Source organism: Rhinatrema bivittatum, chromosome 2 (assembly GCF_901001135.1).
Source record: "Rhinatrema bivittatum chromosome 2, aRhiBiv1.1, whole genome shotgun sequence".
Lineage (NCBI taxonomy): Eukaryota > Metazoa > Chordata > Amphibia > Gymnophiona > Rhinatrematidae > Rhinatrema > Rhinatrema bivittatum.
Window position 1 is genome coordinate 58,804,847 of NC_042616.1, and position 15,434 is coordinate 58,820,280.

At 42.6% G+C, this 15,434-nt stretch overlaps 2 protein-coding genes across 2 annotated transcripts in view; one reads left to right on the plus strand and one right to left on the minus strand.

Annotated features, from left to right (window-relative positions):
* LOC115083213 overlaps window positions 1-2,577 on the plus strand; it is a 99,967-nt gene extending 97,390 nt beyond the window's left edge. Inside the window, exon 16 of the mRNA XM_029587020.1 lies at window positions 2,319-2,577. Within this exon, the coding sequence (XP_029442880.1) occupies window positions 2,319-2,577 (259 nt within the window). The remainder of the gene's footprint in view (window positions 1-2,318) is intronic.
* A 10,827-nt stretch (window positions 2,578-13,404) lies between these two features.
* The window catches only part of CCDC12 (coiled-coil domain containing 12), a 181,297-nt gene continuing 179,267 nt past the window's right edge, over window positions 13,405-15,434 (minus strand). Inside the window, exon 7 of the mRNA XM_029588228.1 lies at window positions 13,405-14,422. Within this exon, the coding sequence (XP_029444088.1) occupies window positions 14,346-14,422 (77 nt within the window). The 3' untranslated portion in view covers window positions 13,405-14,345. The remainder of the gene's footprint in view (window positions 14,423-15,434) is intronic.

Consider the following 15,434-nt stretch of genomic DNA (forward strand, 5'->3'; position numbering starts at 1 on the left):
TCCTTGAGCTGGATGGGCAACTCCAGTCCTCAAGGGGTCACCCTAGGCCACCTTTACTTTTGGAGATCTGGGTTTAATTATAGCTAGAATGCAGAGACAATAGAAGTCTTAAAAGTCCATGGGTCTATAGCCTGGAGTTAGATACTTGTGTTTTGCAGTAAGCAAGATTGAGGTGATCAATTGCCCACTTGTAACAAAAATAACTTTATTGCTAAATGGCTTGTGAATGCATGCACAATAATACCAGGAGAAAAAAAAGAGGAAGAAGGCCTGGGATAAAGCAAGGGATTATTGTATGGACTTCTGGAAAATAAAGCACCACCCATACTGGCAGCAAAACGTCTCATTAATTCTACTTTTCTGTTCAGAGGTAATGTCCACAGCCTTTGGGGGGGGGGGGGGAGGGGAGGGGGAGGAGGGGGGAATAGGAGGAAGGCCAGTAGTGGTAGTAGTTCCCCTATTAATGACACAAAGGCAGCATCTATGGCCAGATTCAAGGTGCAATGTAATCTGTGGTCCATGGCTAATGACTATTGCTACAATTACTGGGCTAATTGGACAGGGGAGAGGGTTAAAAATAGGGGAAGCTATAAAGAACAGGAGATAATCATTAATCTTAAAAAAAATAACCTCCCCCCCCAAACAAAAACCAAAAAAAACCAACAACAAAACAAACAACTCCATGTATATTGGGCAGCTGCATGGCCTTTAGTGATGCAAATATTCAAAGAGAAAATCTGCCTTGGAAGTGAATATTATTTTGTGCTTGTTAAGATCCTGCAGAGATTCACAGAAACCTGCATTAAATGAGAAAGCATTGTTATTTCCTAGATGTTAGGATCCTGTAAAGACTCCGCATTAAACATTTATTATTTATTTATTTATTTAAGGTTTTTATATACCAACATTCATCTGGGATATCACATCGGTTTACATTAAATGTTAAAAACTGCACCTGAAATGCGCTTGACATATAACAAGAGAACAGGTATATATAGAACAAATTAACGGGGTACAAGCCTAGATGTATGCATGATAAATATGGGAGACAGGGAAGTTGAACGTAATGGTAACTTAAGGATTAGGGCTATTTACAATGAAAATACAATGCTATTTGAGATGAGGAAGATCTTGAAACAAGGAAGCCGAGGATCTATGCTGGGAGTGTATGATTAGGTGTACGCTTGTGCGAATAACCATGTCGTTAGGTTTTTTTTTTTTAATGTTTTTAGGCAGTCTTCTTGGCGGAGGTCTACAGGCATTTTGTTCCTTAGGGCAGGGCCAGCTAAGGAGAGAGCATGTGCGCTGGTAGAAGCCAGATTGTTGTTTCTTGGGGAGGAGGGTGCGTATGGAAGCAAGATATTGGCTTCGAGATGGTTTGGTGGGTTGGTGGAATACTAGAGAGTCATTGAACCAGTTCAATTCAGGGTTGTGGATTGCCTTGTGTATGATGGAGAGAGTTTTGTACTGGATTCAAGATGCTATGGGTAGCCAGTGCAGTTCCTTGAGCACGGGTGAAATGTGTTTGTAAGTATTCGTGCAACTGTGTTTTGCAAGATCTGCAGTGGGTAAGTGATGTTTTTAGGAAGGCCTAGGAGAAGTGAGTTACAATAATCAATTTGAGAATATAGTAGTTTGCAGTACTGTACGAAAGTCAGGTTGGTGGAGTAAAGGTTTCAATTTCTTTAGGGTGTGTAATTTAAAGAAGCATTCTTTCAGGGTGGTGTTGATGAATTTCTTGAAGTTGATTTGGTTGTCTAGCATGACCTCTAGATCTCGCACTTGTTGGGAAAAAGGGATAGATAGAGATTGTGGGTGATGTAGGAGGAGGTTAGAGGTCTGATTTTGTGGGGAGATAAGCATTATTTCAGTTTTTGCCGTGTTAAGGGCAAAGTGGATATTGGAGAGGAGTTGGTTGATAGCTAGGAGGGTTGATTTCCAGATGTTCATAGCTTTAGTCAATGTGACTGGTACTGGGATAAGAATCTGAACATCATCTGCATAGATATAGTGGGGAAGTTTGAGGTCAGATAGAAGATGACAGAGAGGAAGGAGATAAATGTTGAAAAGGGTTGAAGATAGCAAGGAGCCTTGTGGGACTCTTTGTACAAGAGGTATAGGTTTGGACACGAGTGGAGATTCGCAGAAACTGCATGAGCAGCGTGTGCTGTAGTCCCTGCACTGGGAAACCATGCACAGATAACTTGCGTAGTGCATTCTTTTCTAGGAAATCCTGCCCCCCCCCACCCCCAACAAGAAAAATCAGAACTTGTCACCGTGTCTCTCTCTGTCTCTTTTTTTATTTTTAAATACAACAGTGATAATAAGCTCTGCTGTATATTTCTGGAAGAGAACCGCTGGAAGATTTTCAAACGTGACCTCATCAGTGACCTAAAGCGAATGTCAGGTCCCTTGCGGAGCCTGAACCCCCGCGCCTCCCTTCCGCAACAGCATCAGGGGAGCGAATGGGATTTTGGAAGTCAAGGGATCTTACATTTGGGTCTAGAAGGCAAAGACAGGAAGGTAAGTGGCAGGGGATCAGAACATAAGGTGGGATCGCACAACACTGAGCTTTAGTTCCATTAGAAGGAATGACAATATAAGTTAATATTTAATGCAATAATCTACTGCCAGATCTAAGACACATCATGTTAAAATTAATTGAAAGGCAGGCCCTATTTTGCATCGATGTGACTGCCAGACCCCCCCCCCCCCCCCCAAAAAAAGCTGTCCTCCAGGCTATTGGGTGAACAGCTTGCTATAAACACCCAGATAGGACACGTTCAAACATGTTTTAAGCTTGTTAGACTGCCAAACTTTGGGGAATTCCTTTAGTAAACAGGAGTTTCAAAGGTAATACACTGAGAAATGACCTCCATCTACCTCTCCAGGGAAGCCTATTGACTGAAGGTGACCACACCCTGATTCATTTTCACCCCCAAAGGAGAAAGGTGGGCACCCTGTTCAAGGGACTGGCTTTTTTTTTTTTTTTTAAGACTCTTAGTCTGCTGCATCTCATGAGGATGCCAAGCTAGATAGAGAAGGATAAGTTTAGCTGATAATCCATTTTAAATTGGAATTCCCCAAACTAAATTTTACCATCAAAAACTGTTCCTGTGAATTTATTTTAAAAGGTTTAAAAAGTAATTGCAGGGAAGCAAACCAAATTTCTGACTCTTGCCTTACTTGCACGCCGGATCCCATTATTGTTAACTTTGGGATAAAAATCAAGGCAAAGTGGCCATATTGCCAATACAAAATTCTAGAAAAAAGTGGAAGTAAGCAGCACCCACTTCAAAGGAAAAGCAATCTTTGCATAAAATGCTAAAAGCTTTGCTTTTTTCTTTATCAGAATATACAGCATGTTGGAATTTGTGGCATTTGTTCCTACTGGGAGGGAGCTTTTCCTCCAACATCAAGGCCTTTGGCAGAGACTGTACACAGTGTCTGACCTGGTGCCTCTGCTCCTGTGCCCTGGTCTTTGTAAAAGCTCTATTTCTGATCCCATCCATTTTTTTTTCTCTCTCTCAGCTCTGGATAGCACCTGCAAACCCAAACCTTTTGGCATTGGACAGTAAAAAGATGGAAAAGCTGCCACCAGTGCAAAGGCTGATTCATGGCATAGATATCCCAAAAGTGTGTGGAAAGAGAGTCATGTGCTAATTGCTGGAGGTCTAGATTCAGATGACCAGTCCTGCCAGGACATCCGGGAGGCAAAAGAAAGGAGAATTTAATATATATACACACACATCACCACCACTACAGCTTAGTATATTTAATGAATGCCATGTGATAAAACTGTTCTAGTTCTGGAGCACTATGCCCTTTAATTCCGTGTGCAAAAAAAGTTCTCATGTGCAACATTCTATACACATTTGTACACGGTATTCTTCGAAACCTCATTTTCCTTTTCCTGTGTGTGCTGTTTTTCTGTGGGCACTAGTTTCACAACTTATGGGATGCACTGTCATACACAGTTTATGGGGAACATTAGTCTGAAGCAAAGGCTGTTATTTAATGAGCCTTGAGGACGTGAAATGCCACAACTTAAGAGCAAGATTCCAAGATCATTTTCTATGCATAGGGAATTGTATTTCTTGGTCATGCAGCTCACTTTAATTTCTGATTACATGACAAATGAACTCAGGCGGCTTTAGAAGCTTTCAGAAGCCAGCAAGAGCCTAAAAGTGACCTTGCTGAAGGTGAATCATTTCCCCTCATTATCTCTGAGAGTGATAAGGAATGTAGAGCAGAGCAATTGGGGTAGAGGGGCAAACTAGATAAACCACCTGGTCTAGTTCTGCCATCATGTTTCTATGTATCAGTCACAGGCTCATTGCAGCTGGTATTATTACTGGAACAAAAGAGGAAGTTGTCTGCAAATATAGCATAAAAAACCATTTGCCATTGAACTATTTCTCAGATATAATAATCTAGTAGGTATACAAGCAATGAGAATCATGACTGAGGTAGGAAATGTACTCAGAGCATACAATTATCACATTTATACTGTTGAGTAGCTATTTCAGCATGCCCAGTTTTTCAGCTGAGTTTAGCACTGTATTACTTTAAGAATGGTTCAAGGGTTGGACATTTCCAATTTCAAGGGATGTTGCAGAATTCAAGGCTTTGCATTTAAACTCCACAGACCACATGGGAACTAGAGGGCATTCAACTAAACCATTATCTTCATTACTACTTCAAAAAATAAACACAGTGGAGACTGGCAGGGAGGCACAGTTTACAACTACCAGTGAGATCTATAAGCCCAAGTAACACTATTAGCCCTCTGGGTTGTATGTAGTTCTCTTGGTTAGGATTCCTGCCATTTAAGAGCAGGGCTGATTCAGACTGGCTGCATTTCTTACCAATTTCAAGTGATGGATAGTCTTCCATGAGTGGGTGTGGTTTTAACTTTCTAAAAATATTTCAATACAACTTTAATTATTGAATTGAAGAAGGAAATAATAGAGTAATCCTGAGTTTGTAATACGATCCAGTGTGTTAGACTATGAACACTGGATCTCTGCTAGCTTGGTTTTGCTCAACTGTTCACAGAGATTTAGAAAGCAAAGAGGGACACTACAAAACAACCAGAGGAGAGCTGGTAGCCCTCTTGCAATCCAAGGCACCTTGATCGACAACCAATTAACAGTCATGTCAAACCCTCAAGTCCTTATGAGTCCCCCTGCTGCAGTCCCATCAATGAATCCTTGTTCCAAGAAGTCTTATATTGCACACAGTTCTTGAATAAGGATGATGTGGAGTAGCTGCACTTTGTCCTCTGGTTTTTCCAATGGGAATTTAGAGAGGACACAAATAAACATCTGTACAACCTGTCATGCTTCAAAAATAGCTGTCGTTCACTCTGGTCTTCCTGTTGCTGAATCAGGGAAGTGATTTGAAATACAAATTAAATACAAATTAAAAAATAATGAATCCTGGAAACTTTAAACTGGTGGTAAAAGTTTGGAAATCTTTCCAAGTATAGCTCATGAATAAGGGCAAGAGAGAATTAAATAATACTGCTTAATTAATAGCAGGCAGACTGCGTGGAAGGGGCTTTTCCAAGCCCATAGCAGCCAGAAAGTCTAGTGCAATTCAGGTTTCAATTGCCATTCTGCGACTGGTTAGCTACTGCCCAGAAGGGCTACATAAGCTAAATGGAGATTATTATTATTGGTTGAAATTTTGAAATATATTCAAACGCTTTGTGGGTTTGCATTGTGGGGTGTCTGTGGTGCTTTGCTGGGGATTGATCAATCTGATGCACTATGGGGACAGGTAGAGTGAACTATTGAGTTTAAATAGTAGCAGTGCTAAGGGAGAGAGAGAATTAAATAATTAAAGAATCCTGCCTAACTAACAGCAGGCAGACTGTTTTAAGAGGGGCTATCCCAAGCCCATAGCAGTTAGAAAGTCTAGTGCAATTCAGGTTTCAAGTGCCATTACCCATAAGAAAAAGCTCAATGAGCTGGATGACTCAGTCATCAGAGGCACTAATATGGGAACGCTTTTCGAGAGAAACACTATAGTTAAAGGCCTTCCAGGATCATCGACTGATATAAACGCTATTCAGATAATCAATGCAATCCAAGAAGAAAGGACTCTGAAGTTGATATTATCATCCACCTGGGAACCAGTGACCTTGCTAGAACATCCAAGTGATACAGAGAGATTTCCAGTCTCTGGCGAAGCAGATTAGTCACACAGCAAAAACTATTGCCTTTTCAGAAGTATTACCTGTTCATGATAAGGGGAAAGAGAGGCTAAGCCATATAGATACTTAGTGTAAGGAGCAAAGTTTTGGATATATTGGAGGCAACGGCCATGTATGGAACAGTGAAGGGTTCTATGTCAAAGATGGCTTACATCTGTCTGTGGCAGGAAAAAGGATCCTAAGGGATAAATTCAAATCCTACGCCATAAGGCATTTTGACAAGGGTGGCAGAAGGAAATTGGAAAGTCACCCCCCAAATTTAAAGCAAATGGATGAAGGGGATAACAAAAGTCAGCTGAATAAAGCACAAAAGAAGTCCAAGAAGAGCAGTAACCTGAAGGAGAGAAGCTGGAAAGCTATGATCACAAATGCTCGTAGTCTGGCCAATAAAATCCCAGACCTGCAAGCCCTAATGGTGGAAGTGGACTTGGACATCGTTGCTGTTACAGAGAGATTGTTCACGGATTCTCATGATTGGGATATGGCATTACCGGGTGATAAGTTGTAAAGGAAAAACAGAAAGGACAGAAAAGGAGAAGTAGCTCTTTATGTCAAAAACAATATCCAAGCAACTGAACTGCAAGGAAGGTGAGGTAGAGAAAAAGCATTATGAGCCGTCCTAAAAAAAAGATGATGGTGCATCCATTTTTATTGGAGTGGTTTACAGGCCTCCAACTCAAATGGAAAAACTTGACAGAGATCTGGTTGAAGACATCCAAAAGGCAGGAAAGAAGGGAGAAGTGTTGATTGTTGGCGATTTTATCTTCCGGATGTAGGCTGGAGAATCTCTTCTGTGGAATCTAACAGAAGTAGAGAGATAGTGGGATACCCTGCAAGGGGCTCTGTTCAAACAAATGGTAATGGAACCCACGAGGGAGGGAGCTTTACTCAATTAGTGCTCACTAAGGGAGATAATGTCTCTAATGTCCAGGTGGGTGCCCACCTCAGAACCAGTGATCATCAAATGATATAGTTTTTAATCGCAAATAGGATACAGAGAAGTCACACAAAGACCCGAGTTTTGAATTTCAAAAATACAGAGTTTGTTGAAATGGGGAAGTACCTGGAGGGAGAACTTGAAGACTGGGAGAAAATGAGAGATGTGGAACTACAGTGGGCCAAACTAAAAGGAGCAATAACCAAGGCAACTAATCTATATCAGGCCGATACAGTACATGATTGGACACGCGTTTGACACGCTAGCTTTACCCCTTATTCAGTAAGGGGTAATAGCGTGTCCAAGCCCCCGAACCTAATAGCACCCGCAACATGCAAATGCATGTTGATGGCCCTATTAGGTACTCCTGCGTGATTCAGAAAGCAAAATGTGCTGCCAAGCCAATTCAGAAATTAGCGCCTACCCAAAGGTAGGCGTTAGTTTCTCCGGGCACCGGGAAAGTGCACAGAAAAGCAGTAAAAACTGCTTTTCTGTGCACCCTCCGACTTAATATCATGGCGATATTAAGTCGAAGGTCCCGAAAGTTAAAAAAAAATAAATTTTTGAAATAGACCCGCGGCTTGAAAACCGGACGCTCAATTTTTCCGGCGTCCGATTTCCAAACCCATGGCTGTCAGTGGGCTCGAGAACAGACGCCGGCAAAATTGAGCGTCGGCTGTCCCTAGTCGGCTAGTGTCCCTAGCGCCTCTTTTTACTGCCGGCCCTAATTTAAATAATTTACTGTATCACGCGCACAGGAGAGTGGGCGCTCGCCAGCTCTCCCGCGATTTTTACTGTATCGGCCCGTATGTTAGGAAAGCAAGAGAAAAATGAAACCTATCTGGTTCTCAAAGGTGGCTGATAAAATAAAAGCTAAAAGAACAGCATTTAAGAAATATAAATGATCCCAAAGGGAGGATCACAAGGAAAAATATCTGGTGGAACTGAGGGAGACGAAGAAAGTAATCAAGGAAGCAAAAAGTCAAGCAGAAGAAAGGATTGCCAAAGAGGTAAAGTGAGGTGACAAAACATTTTTCAGATACATCAGAGAAAGGAGAAAAGTCTGAAGTGGTATAATGAAGATGAAAGGTGAAAAGGATCAATGTGTGAAGAGAGACTAAGAAATGGCGGAAATATTAAACAAATACTTCAGTTCAGTGTTCACTAAAGAAGTCCCTGGAGAAGGACCGTCGCTAGTTAACAAGACATTGGAGGGGGCTGGAGTAGACAGAACACCGTTTACAGAAGAGAATGTATGGGAAGAGCTAGGAAAAAAGTGGACAAAGCCATGGGGCCTGATAAAGTTCATCCCAGGATACTGAGGAAGCTCAAAGATGTGCTGGCACGTCTGCTGCACAACCTGTTCAATAGATCCCTGGAAATGGGAGTTGTGCCGAGTGACTGGAGAAGAGTGGGAGCAAAGAGGAGGCTGGAAACTACGGGCTGGTTAGCCTCACCTCAGTGGTGGGAAAAGAAACAGAAACTCTGCTGAAGGAAAGGATAGTGAATTATCTACACTTAGGATGATTGCTGGACCAGAGGCAGCATGGTTTCACCAGGGGAAAATCCTGACAGACAAATCTGATTGATTTTTTTGATTGGGTGACTAAAGAATTGGATCGAGGCAGTGTGCTCAATGCGATTTACTTGAATTTCAGCAAAGCCTTTGATACAGTCCCGCATAGGAGGCTTGTGAATAAAATGAGAAGCTTGGGAGTGAACACCAAGGTGGTGGTGTGGATTACAAATTGGTTGATGGACAAAAGACAGCATCTGATGGTAAATGGAACCTATGCTGAAAAGAAAGCAGTGTTAAGTGCAGTGCCACAGGGATCGGTGTTGGGACTGGTCCTGTTCAACATCTTTGAGAATGACATTGCGGAAGGGATAGAAGGTAAAGTTTGTCTAGTTGCAGATGATACTAAGATCTGCAACAGAATGGACACACCGGAAGGAGTAGAGAGAATGAGACAAGCTTGAAGAGAGGTCGAAGATATGGCAGCTGGGATTCAATGCTAAGAAGTGCAGAGCCATGCATCTGGGGTGTGGTAATCCAAAAGAGCTGTATGTGATGGAGGGGTAAAGGGCTGTTGTGCATGGAGTAAGAGAGGGAGCTTGGGGTGACAGTGTCTAGCAATCTGAAGTCAGCAATGTGACAAGGAGATAGCTAAAGCCAGAAGAATGCTGGGCTGCATAGAAGAATAATCAGTAAGATAAAGGAGGTTATAATCACCTTGGTACAGGTCCTTGGTGAGGCCTCACCTGGAATACTATTGTTCAGTTCTGGAGCCCTTATCTCAAAAGGGACAGCGACAGGATGGAGGTGGTCCAGAGAAGGGTGACAAAAATGGTGGGAGGTCTTCATAAAATGACATATGAGGAGAGGTTGAAGGAGGAGAGGAGGTGAGCAGAGATATGATACAGAGCTTCAGATACCTGAAAGGTTTTAACGATGCATATTCGACAAACCTTCTCCATTAGAAACTCCAGGGAGAACAACTCAGAACCACTGTCCGAATGCCCTTCTGGAGGAGGTAGTGAAAACAAAAATGGTGAAAGATTTCAAAGGGGCATGAGATAAACACTGTGTATCCCTAAAGACTAGAGGATGGAAAAGAACGCATGCTGGTGTGGCAGTTATTACCCTCAACCAATAAGCCTTCATACTGTTGATGAAACTCATTATTGCTCTCTGCTTTAACAGCAGGGGGAAAAGAGGAAAAGGGGAATTATTTTCGGACAGCAACCAACAAGGACGTTGAATTTTACGGTCTGGGAAAACAAATAAGCATGGGGATAACTTGCAGATGCGACTGTTACTACCCTTAACCAATAAGCCTTAAACTTGTGATGTAACTCCAACATTGCACTTGCTCAATGGCAAGAGGTAAAAGATAACGGGGAACTGGACTCAGACAGTAACTAACAAGGGCCCTGACTTTAACAGTTTGGGAATCTAAGTATGAGGGTAACTTGTATGCCATAGCAGATGCCACTCCCTGGTGCTACCATTAGAGGGGAGACCTGTATGGTGTGGCTGATGCTACCATAAGTTTGCAGGGCAGATTGGATGGACCGTTTCGTCCTTTTCTGCTGTCGTTTCTATGTATACTATATGGTATTTGTCATGCAAACTTTGGATGGTCATGTGACAAGAAAGGAGCAAGTGACAGTGACAACATTTTAATAGTGTAAACCCTGGTGCTTGTTGGCACACCGGCTAATATTGCTGGATCAGTGCATTTCAGTGAGACACTTTAAATATAAACATGTCTAGTCTTCACCATTGTTTTAAATCTTAGCATTTTGATTCTTGAAGGTTATGCACTGTTTAGAATAAAATGTATTTAGGGTTGCAGCCACAGGATTGGTTTTAATAGATCCCCTTCCCTAACTCTTTAGCTATGCTCATGCTTTACATATATCAATGAGATAGCTGCCTCCGTACGGGGCTGCTGATCAGTCTCAGCAAAGCAGAACCCCGATATACTAAGTTCACGATAGCAGAAGCAGCTAAGCAAGAAACAAAAATTACAGAACACTAATCTTTCCTTGGAAAGACATAAAAGAAGGAAAGAAGGCCTTAATGATTTTAATGGCCAGTTTATTTATCTCCCACAAAGAAAAGGGAGAGAGGTACAAGTAGCAAGAGACAATATGTGAAAACACACCTTTGACTATCAGTGGGATATCAGACACAAAGGGACTTGGCAACATAGATGTCTATGGTCCCAGAAGCATCAATCATTTATCTTTTGGAATACATCATTCTTTTAAAGCTGAGAACGATACTGAGCATGCCCAGTTTAAGTCCAACACAAACACAGAAAGATTTAAAAAAAATACAACCCTAAAAAATCAGGAGTCCAATCTCGTCCCGATATCTGCCAATGTTTCAACCAGATAAGTTTATACTTACCGTGTTTCCCCGAAAATAAGACCTCGTAGAGGTTTTGCCAAATTGCTAAATATAAGACCTCCCTCGAAAGTAAGACCTAGTACATAATTCATGTAAACGATCGAATTAGCTACGGTATTCCCTCCCATACAGTAACGCGCACCCCTGCCGTTTTGCCGCGCGTTTAACCTGCTAACTTACCGTCTACCCTTACCCCTGCGTTAGAGGCAGGAGTAAGGGTAAGCGGCAAACTTTCCCCCAGCCCCCGCTCACCTGCCCTGGCCGCGTCCATGGGTACTGGTCTCCAGGGCAGCCCCAGTCCTCTCCCCTCCTCCCGAAGCAACGAAAGCGGAAAAAAAGCAAAAAAGCAAAAAAAAAAAAAAAAAGCAAAAAAAAAAGTTGCAAGAGAGAGAGGGGAGCGAGGACGGGCAATCCTACGCTCGGGATTGCCTGTCCTTTCCCCTCCTCCCGAAGCAAGGCGGGAAAAGCAGCCTTGCTCCGGGAGGAGGGGAGAGGACTGGCAGAGTACGGTAAAGCAACGAAGTGACTTACTTTTTTCACAGCCCTCCTCCGGAGACGGATCGCGGCTCCCCTGCCTCCCGGCGAAGATGGATGCCTGCACGGGCGAAAGCGGCCCCTTGCATGCGATTGGGGCCGCTCAATGCGTGACGTCACGGCGTTTGGCGTCACGGCATGTGACGTCACGCATTGAGCGGCCCCAATCGCACGCACAGGGGCCGCTTTCGCCCGTGCAGGCATCCATCTTCGCCGGGAGGCAGGGGAGCCGCGATCCGTCTCCGGAGGAGGGCTGTGAAAAAAGTAAGTCACTTCGTTGCTTTACCGTACACTGCCAGTCCTCTCCCCTCCTCCCGGAGCAAGGCACGAAACACGGTAGCAGATGGTACGTTGCCTCTTCCTGCTGCAGTTCAATTCAATGGCAGCAGCCTCTATCTTCCTCTCGGGGGGCGGGAGAGGTTCATACACATTTTATTTTTTTGTACTAAATTGCTTTAGTGATGTGTTGCTTTAAAATTGTGTCGAATTGGTTGCATCAAGAAAATGTGGTTTATAAATTGTTAAATTCAAAGCCAGTGAAGAAAGGAAAGTGCAGAGTTGGAATGAGGATCTAGGTGTGTCTAATTCCATCCAGCACAAGTGAACTGATGCCGTGGGTAGAAGAGCTGTTCTGTGTGTGTGAAAAGCATGTCACTGACTACTGAATAACTATTTTAAAAAGACTTTTATTCAATCTGACATGGCCAGTTAAATCCTTTTATTTGTAGCAGGTGCAATAGTCGCTTTTTTAGGATGGATGTGCCCAGCAGGCCCTCGAGGAGCGAGTTCATTTTTTTGGTTCAACAATATACCGGTACCGGTATGTGAATTCTTCTTCATGGAAAAATAAGACATCCCCTGAAAATAAGGCCTAGTGCATCTTTGGTAGCAAAAATTAATATAAGACACTGTCTTATTTTCGAGGAAACAGGGTAATATTCCCCCATCAAAGGCTTTTCCGGCCCAAATGGTGGCTGATGCTGGGATGAGACTGGACACTCAGGGACTTACTCGATTTTTTAAAACCACTTTCTTTGTGTTGTGTTGGACTTAATGCTATAGAGAGTTCCCAATTTATCAGCTTTAAAACACACACACAAAAAGTAATGACATTTATTCTGATACTTCTGGTATTATAGGCAAAGACATACTGCCAAGTATCTTTGTGTCCGATTTCCTACTGAATGTTATTCAGAGGTGTGTGTCACACATTGTCTATTGTTATTTATACCAATCTCCATTTTCTTTTTGGGACATTACTGCTTTGGAGGTAGTGGTTTTGCCTTTTTTTTTTTATTTGGTACATCTGTTTATCTGAAACTTTTTTTTTTTGCGCTTTAAATTGTGTGAACCGAGCATACTATTTTTATGCATTGTATATAAAGCAACAAACATCGAGGGCTCTTTGTGCTTAATTCAAAGCCAAAACTAACACCCCCACAATGAGGGGGAGCAAAACGCAGTGATTTGTGTTTATGACAAACCCTAGTTACACTGCTCTGACTTCTTATATCTCAAAGTAAACTATGTCCAACAGTTAAAAAAAAAAAAAAAAAAAAAATTTCTAACAGCAAAGACTCCTAGCCTTTTCTTTTTTTAATTAGTTATCCCTTGAAGCCCCTTAAGTCACTCTATAATTTCAAAGCATGCGGGGAGAAGACAATGCGAATGAATTATGTAGGAAAAGTGTCACCACAGGAAGCACTCCAGTTAGCTAGCGTGATTACAGTAATGGAGGATGAATCACTCCATCACCGCGCACATACTCATGCTCTATCAATTGAGTCACACTGATGGCGGTCGCTTTTTGGAATAATTTAATTACAAAAAGACAAACAAAAATGTAAAATAAAGAGAATGAATATATGAAATAACTTGTTACAACTGAGTATTCAGTGAGGGGGGGGGGGGGGGGAGGAAGGGTAACAGAAAAGATGTCATCAATGCACCCAGCATGACAACTGTACATAATAAAAGTACATGCCATGCCCTTCACCATTCTGCTAGTGCACAGAACATACTGTTTATTTAGTCAGACACTACCTTGATGTTTTGTTAACATTTCAAAAGGTATTATACTGCAGGCTGAGGCGGCACTGTACTCTGACAATGGGTCCTGAAGGGGAGATGGGAACGTTTTTCAGCTTTAAATGGAAAATACAGGAGTACGCACTGGACACATGCTAACAGACACACAGAGAAGTTAGCACTGACATAAGTTGGAAACTTAGCAGCAGCAGCAGTGCCAATCAGTGACGCTCTAACTTTGAGTATTGTTGAGAGCCAAGCAAAGGCTCATGTTTCGAACTTGTGCTAATTTAACCCCTTTATATGTCAACTTTACAAAACAGCTCATAGCCTGTTGCACAAAATACATTTTAGGTCCTGGCTACTTATCCCCTGATATTATCATCATTAATATATCTATCTTGCTTTGCTCCCAGTCTTGGTGCCCCCCTCCCCCATCCATCATTTTCACATCACTTATGCACAGTGTCCTTGCTCTGAAGTAATACAGGGGTTGCAGTGCCTCTAGATGAATGATGGAAGCCATTTTGGTTACCGATGAAGACCAGGCAGGATGGAAGCACCGGTATGCTGTGTCTAGTATTGCACTGTGCCACCAAATCAAGAGGCATCACAGGGGTTGAGAGGAAGCTGCAGTAATCCACCCTGTTCCAAAACCGAGCTTCCAATGCCTATCAAGTGTATGCTCTGAGGCTTTTGGGCTATACTCAGTCTGAATCCACCTCTTGCATTGCTGATTCAACTGCGGATGCCAAACTGTCAGCTTGTCCTTTTAATCTTTCTCCTGCAAAGAGAACAGAAATCCCACTGAAACAGAACCTCCCAAACAATCACACCGGTAGGATGTGCCTTTGATGAACGGAAGGAAGGAGACTTTTGAAGTTTCATAATCAAATTGTGCACATTTCAAAAGTGGGCAACAGTGCTATCATCCAAGAAATTAAGAACATTTTATATTTATAAACACAGCTGTAGATGCAGCTACATTTTCTGAATGATAGGGGTATGTGGCAATACTGACGCAGGCCTGCAGACCAATGCTGGGCAGTAAGATCAGATGTGAATACCATAAGAGAAGGCACATCAAATGCAACGATCATAAACCAAATATAGTCATTCCCTTAAGAAGCCCAATTCAATGCCTATAAAGAACAACTGTCTGATCTAAACAGATTAAAGGAAAATACATATTCATTAGAACAAGTAAGAAAGGGAAAATTAAACAAAACAAATCAGAGATGTGCGAAGCCCGAACCTTTTGGGCTTCGCACATCTTTGTTTCTCGGCCCGCCGCAGGAAATTTCATATTTCCCATGTTTCGGGCCTTTTAAATTCAGGGGGACAAGAATTTCAGGTTAGTGAGCACTAACTCCCCGTTAGTGTGCGCTAACATTTTTACGTTAGCGCGCACTAATGTTGAGATTACTTACCTGATAATCTCCTTTTCCTTAGTGTAGACAGATGGACTCAGAACGAATGGGTATAGTATCCGCGTGCTAGCAGTTGGAGACGGATCTGACGTCAGCACGGGCGTATATATACCCCCACAGGAAGCGTAGCAACTTAGTAATCTTCCTTGCAAAAGCTGTTATGGATGTGTGTACTGATGCTCAGTGAAAAGTGAAACAGGATTCCCCTGACCGATTGACAGTGGCTGGAGACCGCCAGCATTCACAACCAGAAGGCGTGGACACCTGGTAGAGTGTACGCTCTTATGGAAACAGATGACATGGCGTACCTTGAATCGGTGAAACCCATGTACACAGGCAGCTGGGCGGGATGCTGAGTCCATCTGT